The sequence below is a fragment of the Camelus dromedarius genome, chromosome 14, assembly GCF_036321535.1.
Source record: "Camelus dromedarius isolate mCamDro1 chromosome 14, mCamDro1.pat, whole genome shotgun sequence".
In the NCBI taxonomy this organism is placed as follows: Eukaryota; Metazoa; Chordata; class Mammalia; order Artiodactyla; family Camelidae; genus Camelus; species Camelus dromedarius.
Genome location: NC_087449.1, coordinates 32,849,883 through 32,863,639, shown reverse-complemented (window position 1 = coordinate 32,863,639; position 13,757 = coordinate 32,849,883). Strand labels below are relative to the sequence as shown.

The 13,757-nt window shown below is 54.6% G+C and overlaps 1 protein-coding gene across 2 annotated transcripts in view; it reads right to left on the bottom strand.

Moving 5' to 3' along the window:
- Positions 1-2,397: 2,397 nt before the first annotated feature.
- SLC1A7 (solute carrier family 1 member 7) overlaps positions 2,398-13,757 on the bottom strand; it is a 43,783-nt gene continuing 32,423 nt past the window's right edge. For both annotated transcript variants that reach the window (XM_010982122.3, XM_064493337.1), the window contains 8 exons: positions 12,261-12,303; positions 9,930-10,152; positions 7,453-7,552; positions 6,527-6,760; positions 4,410-4,604; positions 3,801-3,935; positions 3,251-3,353; positions 2,398-2,616 (listed from right to left, as the gene is read on the bottom strand). In XM_010982122.3, the coding sequence (XP_010980424.3) occupies positions 2,398-2,616; positions 3,251-3,353; positions 3,801-3,935; positions 4,410-4,604; positions 6,527-6,760; positions 7,453-7,552; positions 9,930-10,152; positions 12,261-12,303 (1,252 nt within the window). The remainder of the gene's footprint in view (positions 2,617-3,250; positions 3,354-3,800; positions 3,936-4,409; positions 4,605-6,526; positions 6,761-7,452; positions 7,553-9,929; positions 10,153-12,260; positions 12,304-13,757) is intronic.

Sequence of the window (13,757 nt, the reverse complement as noted above, 5' to 3'; positions counted from 1 at the left end):
TCCTGCCAGGTGCTGGCTGCTGCCTGGCTGGGGTGGGCAGGATCCAAGCACCTCAGCGCCTTCTGGACCAGCAGCAGTCAGGGCCAAGTTCAGTTCTCGGGGCCCACAAAGTAATCACTCAGGCAGACATCCAGGGATGCAGGGTTTAGTTGAAGGTAAGGTGGCCTGGAGGCATGTGCAGCCCCTCAGCTTGGTAGGGGTCAGCAGGTTGGGATGGGAGCACCACACTGGGCCTGTGAGCTCCCTCTGCACCCCCAGAAGCTGGGCATCCAAGCAAAGGACCTGCCAGCTTTGGGCTACTCAGGGCTCCTGTGCACTGAGTGGGCATTACTGATGGGAACTGTCCCATAGGGACACTGGAATGGGAAGGGGGCCGGAGGCAGGCCTGGGAGCTGGGGCAGAGCCCACCTGGGGGCCCCCGTCTCTGCAGGTCTGCCCAAGAAAAGGTGGCAAACGTGTTCAGTGTGCCCACCACCCCCAACTGGGCCAGAGCTGGACCAGAAGGCAGCACCTGGCTTAGAGCAAAGAAGAACCTATGATGGGCACAGCTGCCCCACAGTGGACGAGGTGCCCAGGAAGCAGTGGTGCTTTGCTACTGGAGGTGTGTGAGCATGCTCTGTCGAGCCTAGTAAAGAGCAGGTTCCTGCCTTGTGTGGGGCAGACTCCATTGCTCAAAGGGCCTCAGAGATGTGACACAGGGAAGGGGCCACTCAGCCAGGCCACACAATGATGGGAGCTACAATGGCTTGCAATCTGACCCTCCTAGTGATTAGGCCTTAAGGAATGAAGGCTGCTCCCATGGTGGAGTCTATAGCCCCCAGCCCTGCAGTGTGAGGGGGAGCCTGGGGCCCTTCGTGGACTCCTTAGACTATGGCCCTGGGAGGAGGATGGAGGTGGTTCAGGACTGGGGGCTGGGAGGCAGGTACCCTCCTGATGCTCTGAGAGACCCTGGGAGCTTCAGTGTCTTCATGGACTCCACAGCACAAGACTCCAAAGCACATCCAGAGCAGGCTGCGTGGCCAAGGATCTTGTGTGTCCCCTGCAAGCCTCCTCAAGGCACCTTAGGGCTGAGGAGATCGAGGGATGAAACAGCTTCAAATGTCCATGGGCGTATCCCCTCCTTAAAGCAGAGCATTCACTAATGGGAGCCAGGCTGGCTTTTGTGGGGACTGACCTCAGGGCCCTGCCTGCAGAGCAGAGCCCAGGCAGAGTGGCCTGTCCACACTGTGGCTGTACACAGGCCCTGGGCAGTCCAGTCTGCACTCGGCCCCTTGCACATGACAGCTCAGACAGGCCTGTCCTCACTCTGGCCACCTGGACAGGCTCATTTGCTCTCTGGCTGCCCAGGCCGGCCTCTCCACACACTGACGGCTTAGGCTGATCTGTCTACACTCTAGCTACACGGACAAGGCTGTTTACATTCTGGTTTCCTGGACAGGCCTGTCTGAACTCTGGCTGCTCAGACAGACCAGTCTGCACTTTGACAGCCTCTATTAGTCCAATAAAGAGATGCTGGCTGGAGTATGGTTGCTGAGCCCACAAGACTTGAAAAAAAAAAAAACCTTTATTTAGCTATCACTGAATTTGCAAACACAGAAAGGAATAGAAAATCTACCTCCACTCTATCACGCAGGCTTTTGGGGAGTGCTGACCTCAGGGCCACGTGGGCAGCTTGACTATAGCACCCCAGTGAGCCTGCCTCCCCAGTCCCAGCTGGCCCACCTGTCCAGGGACAGGCTAGCCCAGACTGACGACATCCCTGTCTCCATGTTGGAGGTGATCTGTGAGAGGTAACAGGACAGGCGATGGGACGGGCTGTGGCATGTGGAAGGCAGCAGGTCTTGGCCTTGGACTGGGCCCATCCTTGGGGAGAGCTGTTTGTCTGAGGCCACGTGTTATGGGGCAGGGTGGGGGCTGGCCTGGGCTGGGACACAGCTGGGGCAGAACCAGGACATTGTTACATCTTCATAAATTGAAAACAGCGGGGCTCCTGGAGAGGGGCAGAGCCTCTCTATCTGGGCATCTGGCCCTGTAGGCATCCCTGTCCTCCAAGTGAAAGCCTTGAACTAGAGCTTGAACTTGAACTAGCTTTGTCCTGGCCCTGACATTACTTGTTCTGAGACCTGGGGCAGGTGTTTTCAGCCCTCAGAGCCTCAACTCTGTATCTGGAAAGTAAGGACCATAATCTCTGTCTGCTGAAATGTCACAGCCAGGCTTGGGTGATGTCTGCCCGTCACTGTCTGGCTGGGTTTCCCACATACACTCTTGCCCCTCTCTGAGACTCCATGTTCTGTTGAGTGGAGCCCGTCTCTCAATTGTGTGCGCCTGGCCTCCATGCTCAGGAAAGTAGCGAGTTGAGATCCTGTCCCTGGCCCCTAACCCTGGATCTCTGCAGGCTCAGACATTGGTCTCAAGCTCACTGATCTCAATGGTACAGTGGTCCAGACTGGAGGTGGTTGGTTCCTCATCCTGTTCCACCTGGACAGGGACATGGTGGGGACAGGTGGGGCCCAGGGTCAGCTCTGAGGCCTCAGCCACACTCTTCACACAGCCATTCTGCTGGGTCGCCACAATCTCCTGGAGGCTCACAGGCTTGGTCTCGCAGGGTGGCAGTTTCTGGGGAAGGGAAACAGTCTTGGCAGCAGCAGGAGAGACTGAGGTTAGATACTAGGGAGGACTGAACCAGCATAGGGCTGGGAACAACATGATTGGTTTTCCTACAGACATGCTGTGGAAACTTGATAGGTCACAGGGCCTCTCTGGGCTCTAGTTCCAAGCTGTCCTGCCACCTCCTGGGACTGTCCTTGTAGAGGAGGACCCCTGACCCACGGGGTCCAGTGAGGGAACGGGTGGCTCCCTGGCCTGGGCCTCAGCATCCTCCCCATGGAGTGGGGCAGCTTGGCCCACCTGGTTACTGAAGGAGCCCTGAGGACCACGAAGCCCTGAGCAGACGTACAAATGCTGGCATTGTGGTTGGCAGGACACTAGGGCACAGGCTCCCTGAAGGAGTGGACTCTGTTCACCACTGCTCTTCCTGTGTCTGGATCAGCACTGTGGGTGCTCAACTACTAGGTGTTAGGGAAATCTGTCACCCCTGGTGCCCATGAGGAGACCAAAGCCTGGAGGCATGGAGGGATCGGCTGAGGGCTGCCCAGCTGGTGGGTGGCTGATGTGGTGCCCTGCCTACCCAACCCCGGCTCCACCCCCAGGCCCTTGGGCAGCTGCGCTGGGAGGGAGGCACTGTTCTCACCTCGGTGCCCATGTCCTGAGCAAAGTCCTTCCGGCAGATATGGGCCATGATCCCGGCAGCCAGTGCATCACCCAGCACGTTAATCATGGTGCGGAAACGGTCCCTAGTGGGACAGGGTGGGCGGTGAGCGGCGAGCAGGAGGCACTTTGCTGTAAGGGGAGCTGGAAGAGGGCAGTGCTCACCCCGGCAGCACCCACGGGATGGCTGCCAGGGCGAGCCGCAGCCAGGCGCTTTCCTGGTCCTCCCCGCCCACCACCCCTTTGGTGGTGCTGAAGCGGGGGATGTGGGGCGGGCTTCTCGGGCACATGACTGTGCAGTGGCTCAGGGCCTGTGCTAAGAAGGCCTGGGCTCGGTCTGATGCTCAGCTCCCACTCTTGAAATTCTTTAAAATTTTTGAACAAAGGATCCTGCTTTTTCATTTTTGAAAGCTGGGCCCCACAAATTATATAGCTGGGCCTGTGTCAATAGTACTGTACCTGCACTGTGCCAAAGCACGGTAGTTCCTCAGCCCACCCCGCGGGCCTGCTGCCCAAGAAGCACCCCCACTCACAGAGCCCAGTCGACAGCGATGATGAGGGTGATGTCGTCTGTGGGAAGTCCCACAGAGGTAAGCACGATGACCATGGTGACGAGCCCGGCCTGGGGGATGCCAGCTGCCCCGATGCTGGCCGCGGTGGCAGTGATGCTGTAGGGGGGGCAGGGAGCGTTTTTGGGCCCTGGCCCCAAGGAAGGAGCCAGAATGCCAGGGCCTCTGGGGATGGCATCGTGGGGCAGGAGTTGTTAGGACTGTCACATCAAGAAGTTGTTAGGGCAGGGGGCATGTGTCCCCTCAAGGACCTATGGTCCCAGAGGCCCCATCCTTGGCCTCAGCAGAACCTCCTGAGCAGTTAGTGGAAATCCCTGTGTCTGGAGCCACTGCCTCTGTAAGTTTCTGGGAAGCTTCACAGAGACTTTGACTGTCCATTGGCAGAGATCTGCCCAGCCTCCCTTGGGGGCCTGGTCCCCAGGGTCAGACTTGTACCTCACGCTGGCATGTGAGGCCTTCCCCTTGGCCTGCTCCCCTCACTCCAGCCCCCTTCCCTCAGCTCAAGAATCCTGAAGGCATTTCCAGTGCACCCTACCCCCAATACACACTGGGTGTGAGGTGTCAGGAGTGTACCTGATGGTGATGATCTGGCCGAAATCCAGTTCATAGTTGTTGACCTGGGCAATGAAGATGGCGGCCACAGCCTCGTAGAGCGCGGTGCCATCCATGTTGATGGTGGCGCCCACGGGCAGCACAAAGCGGGCAATGCGCCGGTCAATGTGGTTGTTCTCCAGCAGGCACTTGAAGGTGATGGGCAGAGTGGCTGAGCTGTGGGCAGAGGGGCCAGTTTCTGCCGACCACCCTCCTTAGGATGGTCAGGGCCTCCAGGGTGCCCGCCAGCCAGGGATGGACGCTCTCCCCACCCCCCAACCCCAGGCAGCTGGCCCATCTGGGGTAGGGGGAGAACAGGCTGAAGGGGCTTTGAAAATGGTCACATGGCCAGACTCGCCCAGGCCCAGGGCCTCAGAGACACCCCCCCACCTCACCGATACAAACACAGGCCAGGAAGGCCGTTACCACTAGCAGAGCACCTACTATGTGCCAGGCACCACACTTTACAAACTCTCATCTGATCCTCACAGCTTCCTGCGAGGGCAGGGCTTTGATCCATTTACAAATGTAGATACTGAGGGAAGGAGGGGCTGACCCAGCATCTCAGGACCGTGCTGAGCTAGCAAGCAAGTGGAGGTGGAGAGGTCAACACAGGGCTCTGGGCCAGACGCCTTGGGGCCAGATTCCAGCCTCCCACTAGCCGAGTGGCCCTGGCACCTCCTTAGTATCCTTGTCCCAAACAGCATGTCCATTGCAGAGCCAGTAGGAGGAGTCAACGGGCGACACTTAGAACAGCGTCTGGCACGTCACAGGCGCTTGTCAGTGGTGCTCTTACTGTTACTGTGTTTGTCACCAGAGCTCCCAGTGGCAGTGTCGGGACTGAAACCCAGGTTAGTGTGGCCCCAGAGCCCTTCCTCTCCCACAGGCCCTTGCCTGGGAAGCCCACTTCCACTTGCCAGAGGCCCTCCTGGGCCCCGGGCGTGCTGCGCCCAGGGCTGTGGTTCTGCCAAGCGGGGAATGGTGAGGGCGGGCGGCTCCAGCAGGGCTTGGCCAGCAGCACGGGGCCTGGCAGGTGCCTGGGGCTTTGTCTTTCCCTCTCTCCACCTCCCTCTGCCCTGGGTGGGGGTTCCCAGACAAGGCTTCTAGAGCTCTTCCTCGCTGGGGTTCTGCTCCTCCTGAGTCCTGCACGAAGGGCTTCTGCTGCCAAGGGTGGGTCATGTGGCTGCTGGGGAAGGGGGTCTGTGGTGGCCCTCATCCCATTTTACAGATTAGTGAGCCGAGGCCCAGGGAAGAGAGGGCAGTAAGGGATGGAGAGAAGAGCCAGGCCTTTGGTGCTAAAGTCTTGGGCTCAAGTTTGGGCCACTTCCCCCACGTGGCACTTGGACACTCTCTGTGGGGAGAACCACTCTTTCTTCACAGGGTTAGATGCCCAGTAAGTGACCACCTCCTTCCTCCCCCTTGCTCAACAGCTGGGTTTGCATGACTCTGGGTCTTCTGCATTCAGCTGCAGTCTGGGATCCTTGGGCAGGTGTTCCTTCATTGAGCCCAGACTGGCCTTAGTGGGTTATCTCAGTTCATCCCCACAGCGACCCTTTGTGGCGGAGGCTACATTGATCCCCAATCCGTATATGAGGAAACTGATGCCCAGGGAGGTCAAGTGACTTGCCCACAGTCACACAGCTAGTGGGTAACAGAACCGTGATTCAAATTCCCACTGTCTGGAGACACTGCCATGGTTGTGATGGGGAAACCTGCCAGTGTCCCAGTGACAGAAGACAGGCAAGGTCCCTAAACAGTACAGGGCCTGACTCCAGCAGAAGCACTGCATGGCAGCGACAGGTGACAGTGATTGCAGACTCATCACTCTTCAGCTCTCTCTGCCACTGGTGCCTGGAAGCTGACCCCATGCAGATTGAGTGAACCCTGGGGAGGTGGGCAAGTTGGGGAGGGCTTTCTGCCATTCGGGCAGGTGGGGGCTCAAGCATTGCATTTGCAAGAATAGGTCTTGTTACCATAGCTACCCCCAAGTTTGTGAAGCAGGTCACGCTGACACATTTTGTGGTTCTGTGGGTATGGGCAAATGATGGCTGGACAGAAGGACGGCCTCCTCCCCCATCCTGCCTGCTGCCCAGGGCTACCTGGAGGAGGTGGCCAGCGCAATGAGCAGCGCCTGGAGGATGCCTCGGATGAAGACAATGGGGTTCTTTTTGGTGATGAAGAAGTAGAGCAGGGGCAGGATAAAGAGGCCATGGACCACCAGTCCGCACACCACCGTGACTGCGTAGAAGCCCAGCTTCTTTCCAACCGTTGTGGGATTGTCCATCTCCAGGATCTTGCCAGCGATGAGGAACACGATGCCAAAGGGGAAGTACCTGGAATTGGCCGGGCAGCCAACTCAGTGCTGGGCAGCCAAAGATTCCAGGCGATCCTGGCACCACATCACTGCCTGGCCTGACCCCCCCGAGCCTCCTAGGGCTCCTATGAGGACAGAATAAGACTGTGTATCAAGGTGCCCAGCACATGGTGTGACTAACACCACCTCAGCCAGCCCAGCCCAGCACAACCTCTCACGCCTCTGCCTTCTCCACTTTCAGGCCCGCATTTCAGCCCAGCAATGCCACAGGCCCATGGGTGACCTTGGCAGGCCTCTGCATTTCCCCTTCTGACTGTGCAAGGTTGGACTAGAAGATTCCTAAGGTCTGAAATCTGAACCCAGGAGCAGCAGCTGGTTGTCACTTCCAGTGTTTCCTTTCTCCGAAAGCTGAGCTGATGAAGCCCCATGTGATGGGGAAACTGAGGATGGGAGAGCAGGCCCAGGCTTATTAGCTCTTAGCTCTCCTCCAGTGGGCCTGATGGGGCCAGAAGTGGCCGGCCCAGAGCTGGAACCGGGGCTGGTCAGGGCTGGGACATCCAGGGGCATGCAGCCTCCCATGCAGGTTTCTGCTCACTCCTGTGAGAGCAGAGGATGGGCCCATGGTGTCCCTCTGACTGCCCAGGGCAGATCTGGCAGGGGGTGGGGTGGGTAGACGAGGACCCTGCCCCGGCCCCCCATGACCAGACTTACCACACAGCCACCGCCACGATCTTCATGACAGACTCATTGAGGCACTGGCAGAAGCTAACCAGGGGGGCCCCGCTATCACCCATGCGGCCCAGCATGATGCCTGCAGGTGGGGGGAGAGGGACACAGCACATCACAGACGCCGCAGACCAGGATGCAGACATGCCCACGCTCATGCACGCTGGTGGCCCAGCAGGGACGAGCTGCGGCATGCACAGATCTCAGCGCTTGGTGGGCTTCCCAGCAGCTTTTGATGCACCGGCACCTCCCCTCCACTTCTCCTCTCCTCCTCAGCCTCCAGGCTGGAGCGAGGGCAGTGACGTCCCCACAGGGCTCTCATCTAACCTGCTCTAACCCTGCTCCAACCAGAGCAAGTGCCATCTTCTTAAGATAAAAATGCTCCCTGCAGACACCCTACACTGGCTTCCCTGAGCTTGTAGACCATAACCAAGCTCCCTGCGCTTCAGGTCCCACTGATCTGACCCCATCTATGACTCCCACCTCCATCCTTCTTTCCCTTCCGCACTAGGCTCAGGCAGCGCTGGCCTTTTTACATTTCTAGAGTTGGGCACACATGGGTGCGACACGTGCTGACTCGGACACACGAACATACACACACACACACACACAAATATACAACTAACATGTGGACAGTTACACGTGCTCAGTAGACAGTGAACTGAGTCAAAGGGTCTCAAAGGTTTCTTTCACTCTGCCAATTGCTAAGAGAGGGCAATGGCTGGGGAGGAGGAAGAAAGTCCAGGATTGGGAACAGATTTACAGATGGGCTGAAGGCGCTTCCAAACACCTCCCTCTCACACACTGAAGTCTCTGAGGTCCTGGCCCCTCTGTGTGCCTGGCCTTTTGACCAAGATGATAAGAAATTCAGTATCCATCACCGTCCATCCATTCATCCATGAGTCTACCCATCTCTCCTGCAGACTTTACTGAGCACCTGTACAAGCCAGTCACGTGGTGGCTGTGGGGATAAATGGAGAACAAGGTCTGTCTGCCTGCAGGGAGTGGACACAGCTTCCGTGCAGGCATTAAACAGCCACACAATTGCGTAACTGCCTCAGGCCAGACGTTTAAGGAGTGACACAGAGGACTTGACCAGTCTAGGGGGTCAGGGAGACTTTCCCGAGGACGTGCTGCTCATCTAGAGCCCCTCAAGGATGAGGAAGGTGCAGGGGAGAGGAAGGGGCAGGAGCAGCCCAGCTGGGGGAGGTGGGGAGGGACCTGACAGGCCGCGTGAGCGGCGGAGGCGGGAAGTGAGCGGGACCAGAGAAGCAGGACGAGCTGGCCCAGCGCGGGGCTCTGCAGGCTGTTTGGACCCATCTCTGAGTGCAGTGGAGCCAGGGGAGGCTTTATGTGGGACTTTGTGACCTCATGGGGAGGACACACCAGGACAGGGGACTCTTCAGGCAGCTTCTGCGGAAACCAGGTGAGAGATGACGACGGCCTTGGACCAGGCTCGGGCGGCGGGCAGAAGGAAGCGCACAGATTGGAGAGAGATTTCAGAGGTGGGCGTGCTGGGATTTGGAAGTGGGCTGAGGCAGAGGGCGAGGTAGAAACTGACCCCGGGTTCTGTGCCTGAGCAACCAGGAGGATGGGGAGGCTTTGCACTTGAGAAGAAAACCCTGCAAGCAGCCAGGGAAGCCAGAGAGGCCCCCTGAGGCCCAGGCTGGTGCGGTGGGGAAGCTGATGCCAATTTTATACTAAGAGTCATGATGACCCCTGGCCCGGCCCAGAAGGACAAGGTGGGGACTGACAAGCTAGATTGTCGTGGAGAGGTTAGGAATTCCTAGACTCCAAAGAATAAAAAAATATGTGTGGATGTCGGTGGTGGTGGTGGCAGGCAGTGAAGGCAGGGGCATATCCACAGGTTTTGTGGATTTTCTGAAGCTCACACAGTTTGGGGCCCTCTTGAAGAAAAAGGATACAAAATTTAAAAAAGGAAAAATGATACAGGCTTCCGCAGGGGCTGGTACAAGTTAAGCTTCACCAGTTTCTTGGTATGTAGCCTGTGGTGGGACTTGGGGACCCAGAGAAGAGTAGCAAAGGGAAAGGTGTGGTCAGGGGGCCCCGAGAAGTGGTCTGCGGAGAGAGGTGGCCAGTGAGAAGGCCTGCAGTTGAGGCTGGAGGGGAGGAGTGAGGGCTTTAAATTAACAGCAGCTGGGAGGGGGCCAGAGGCGTGGTCTTCTTTGAGGGAGGGCTGACGCCCCTGGAGGCAAACAGAACACAAGGATGGGGAATTCTGATTAAGAAACATTACCTCCAACGAGGAAGAGGGCAGGAGGCACCCCCTCCCCCAATCGAATGGAGGCTTGAGCCATTGGAAAGGAAAGGGAGGAACCATCTGGAAGATGGGGAGACTCCAGGCTATTCAGGTTACTGGACACGGGGATGTGGGGAGGGGTAAACGCAAGGAGGCCAGGCTCCAGGGCACTGCCGGAGGGTGGGTGGCAGGTGGCACGTACCCATGGTGGCAGAGAAGATGACGATTCCCAGCACATTCATGCCGTCGCTGGTGCCAGGCTCTGACTTGTAAACGACCTCGGGTGGTGGGGTCAGGTCCAGGGCGAAGTTCTGCACACGAGAGCCATTCTCCTCCTGGACCCCGTAGATGAGGATCCGCCGGGGAGGGGCTTCCTCTGATGCCAGTTTGGGGGACTTGACGATGGGGGTGGTCTTGGTGCGGTACTGGTGGGTGACACCACAATTAGGAATGAGTCAGAGCCAAGTGTTGTTATTAATATCAACAACAACAACAGTAATAACATCCTGGAAGCACATTTGCATCTGCTCATGAACTATTTGACAATAACTCTGTGAAGCAGGCAGGACAGGGATTATTATCACTATTTCAGAAAAACAAAACTGCAATTGCTTCATCTATCTACACACTACCCAGCTACACCTCCCTCCATCCCTCCTTCCCTCTTCTTCTGTCTGTGTACCATTATACTCACCGAGGCCGCTCTCTAACCATCCATCCATTTCCTACCTGTATAATCTACCTAGATAACCCTTCATTCACCTGTTCATCCCCTTCCAACCATCCATTATCCATCCACCTAGCAGCCAGCCAGGCCTGCCTTCCTCTGATGGAAATTTGGACTTTCAGTTTGAAAAGCTCAGCTCGCCCTGAGCTCTCTTGATGAGATGAGGCCCCAGCTGGGAAGAACTGACTAGCTGAGTTGCCTACCTTTCCTCCCCAGCTCCTTGGGTCTTTTCCTGTCATTCCTCAGGTACTAGGAGCCCAAGCAAGGGGGTCTCCTATCCTCCCTACACCATAGCATCAATAAGGCAAGGCTTCTGTGCAATGGAAAAACCCAGAAAACTCATGGGACCTAAAGTTTCCCTGCTCAGTTCCCTTGTCTGTAAAATGGGGTCATAATGGTTATCTACCTTGTCAGGTTAAATAAGACAGTGCATGTAAAGTGCTGACAACAGTGCCCAGCACATGATAAGCTTTATGTAACCACTACTGCTAGTATTGCCATCACCACCATCATTGTCATCAGCATCAGCATCATTCCTGTATTGAACACTCTGTGCTAGGTGCTGGGTCTTGAAGGATGGGTAGGAGTTTGCCAAAAGATAAAGGGTATTCCAGGCAAGGATGAAGTAAAGCAGTGTTCTCTCTTTCTCTCTCACATCTTCAATAATTCCCCATCACTGTTGGAATAACATCCAAACTCCCTAGCCTAGTATTCAGGGCCCTTCATGACTTGGACGTTTCATAGATGAAGACCTAGGAGGTTAGGAAAGATTCAGTGATTAGCTCAAGTTTTCACAGCTCCTTACTTCAGAGACTCTTCAACCCTCAGCCACCTCCTCTGTGTCTCCAGGCCCAATACAGGGCCCAGCACAGGGAAGAGGATCGGGAAATGCCTGTTGGATGGAGTCAGCAAACTGGCTGACATTTTAGAAGAAGAAAAGAATCGGAAATTTTTAAAAGTGCAGACAAAGATTGGTGTACATGGTTGTTTACCATAATTTCTAAAAGGGGAAAACTTGGAAACCAACCAAAAGTGGAAATGGGGAAATAAATTGCAGCCCAGCCTTATAACATGCTATTACACCATCAGAAAATACTGTATTCTTAAGAAACATTTAATAACCATGGAAAGTGCTCATGATATAATGGGAGTGGGGAAAAAAGCAAGATGCACACTGTATATATACTATGATCCCAATTTTATTTTTTAAAAACATTTCGCAGAGGGGAAAAGAAAGAGACTAGAAACATACCTTCTACCACTACTATCAGCAGGTGCAGGAACTAGAGGTGATTTTTATTCTCTGCGTTATGTTTCTTAGTATTTTCCTAACATTTTACAGTGAGCATTATTACTATTTTTATTAGAGGGAAAGGATTACTTTAAAAAGATGGAGAAAGCAGGCTTAGAAGCAGACAGGTCTGGGATCCCTTGTTCCCTCCAGCTACTAGGCAAATCCTTTAATCCTTGTGAGCCTCAGTTTCCTCCTCCAGGACAGGGGCTGGCCCTACCTCGGGGCAGGGTGAATGTGAGGACTGAGAGAGATGGAGTTTGTGTGAGCACAGGTGTAAACAGAGCAGAGCGGGTACCCAGCTGGGGCTTCTCATAATTCTTCACAAAAAGTTGGAACCCAGGGCAGGGGTGTGGCCACAAGAGGCATTCAGGATCTAGGTCTTCCCACCTCCCCTCCCCTGGAGCATCCTGCTCCCCAGGAGGCTGGGAGACTGGTTGGGCAAACCTGCTATTTCCTGGCAAGGCCCGCTGGCTGAGCCTGCCCACCCCTCCACTGCCCAGGGACCCACTCACCTGTTTGAATGTGGCTTCCACCAGGTTGGCTGGGAACATGTTCCTGGAAAGAGAGTCAGCAACTGAAGAATTCCAGGGAACCAAAGCGGGAGCGCCCTTGGGGTTATCTGAACACCTCCCTGGCAGTGGCAGCTTTCCATGACCCAGCCCCACCTCCCTCTGCAGTCAGACCTCTTTCCACCACCCCCACCCCGACCCCCAGCCCTTAAAGCTCCAACACTAACTGCATACAATTCCCATGATGTGCTGCATACTTTTTCAGCTCCAGGCCTTTGTCCACATTGTTCCTTCAGCCTGAAATGCCCTTCCCACTTCTCTGACTAACTCCTGCTCCAATCAAGCAGAGGCCAAGCTTTTCTGACTGCTCCAGGTCGACCCTGTGGCCTTTCCCCTGTGGGGCGCCTGCACTCCAACGCGATGCCCGGTGGCACTGGCTCACGTGTCTGCCTCCCCCACAGACCAGCTTTCCTGAAGGCGGGACTTGGTCATCCATATCTTATTTGTGGCTCTCAACACAGAACCTGGCACATAAATGGGATCATTATTCTTATTCATATTGTTTTCATGAAGCTAAAGGAGGAGGAGGTCTTGTCCTATCAGAAATGAAAATACACTATAAAGATGTAACTGTCAAAACAGTGAGCTACTGACACAGCCGTCAACAGAAGGATCAATGCAATGGAGCCTGTAGCGTGGAGACAGAACCTGGGACATCTAAGTATTTCGTATTTGATAGACGTTGCTGCACAAATCGGTAAATAAAGAAAGACTCATTCTAGAGAACTGCACAGCTGACCAACTATTCAGAATGCTAAAAGCTAGAGCCTTATGTACACTTTGTTCCAAAATAAATCCCAGATGGGTTAAAGGAACAAATAATTTTTAAAATGAAGCCTTAAAAAGCTAGAAGAAAATATAGGTTAATATTTCATCAGCTCTTAGAATATGGAAGGACTCTCTAAGAACAAAATGAGTGATTTTAAAAAATCAATAGATTTTACTTCATTAAAAATAAGAATTTCCTAAGTGCAACTTGGTATCCTGGAATTAGATTCTGGGACAGAAAAGGATACTAGTGGAAAACCTGGTGAAATCCAATGAAGCAATTTAGTTATTAGCCTTGTACTGATTTAATATCTTAAATTTGACAAATGTGCTTGATATAAGTTACTAACATCAGGCGAAGCTGGGGACTCTATGCAACTTTTCTGTAAACCTAAAATTACACCAAAATAAAAAGGTAAAAAAAATTAAGATACTCGCTAAGACAGATTATAATACAAATAAAATAATAAAGCAAACAACGACGTATATGACCAAATGTCATCGTTGTAAACGTTCAAAGAATTTTTACAAATCTTGGCCTCGTGGTGTTCACTGTTTTCCTCGCTGGGACATTAGCTGTCTGGAGGACAGCGATCTCTGTTTTGTTCTCCGCTGTGTCCCCAGCACCTGGAAGAGTGCCCGGCACCTAACAGGCACTTACTATTTGCTGCA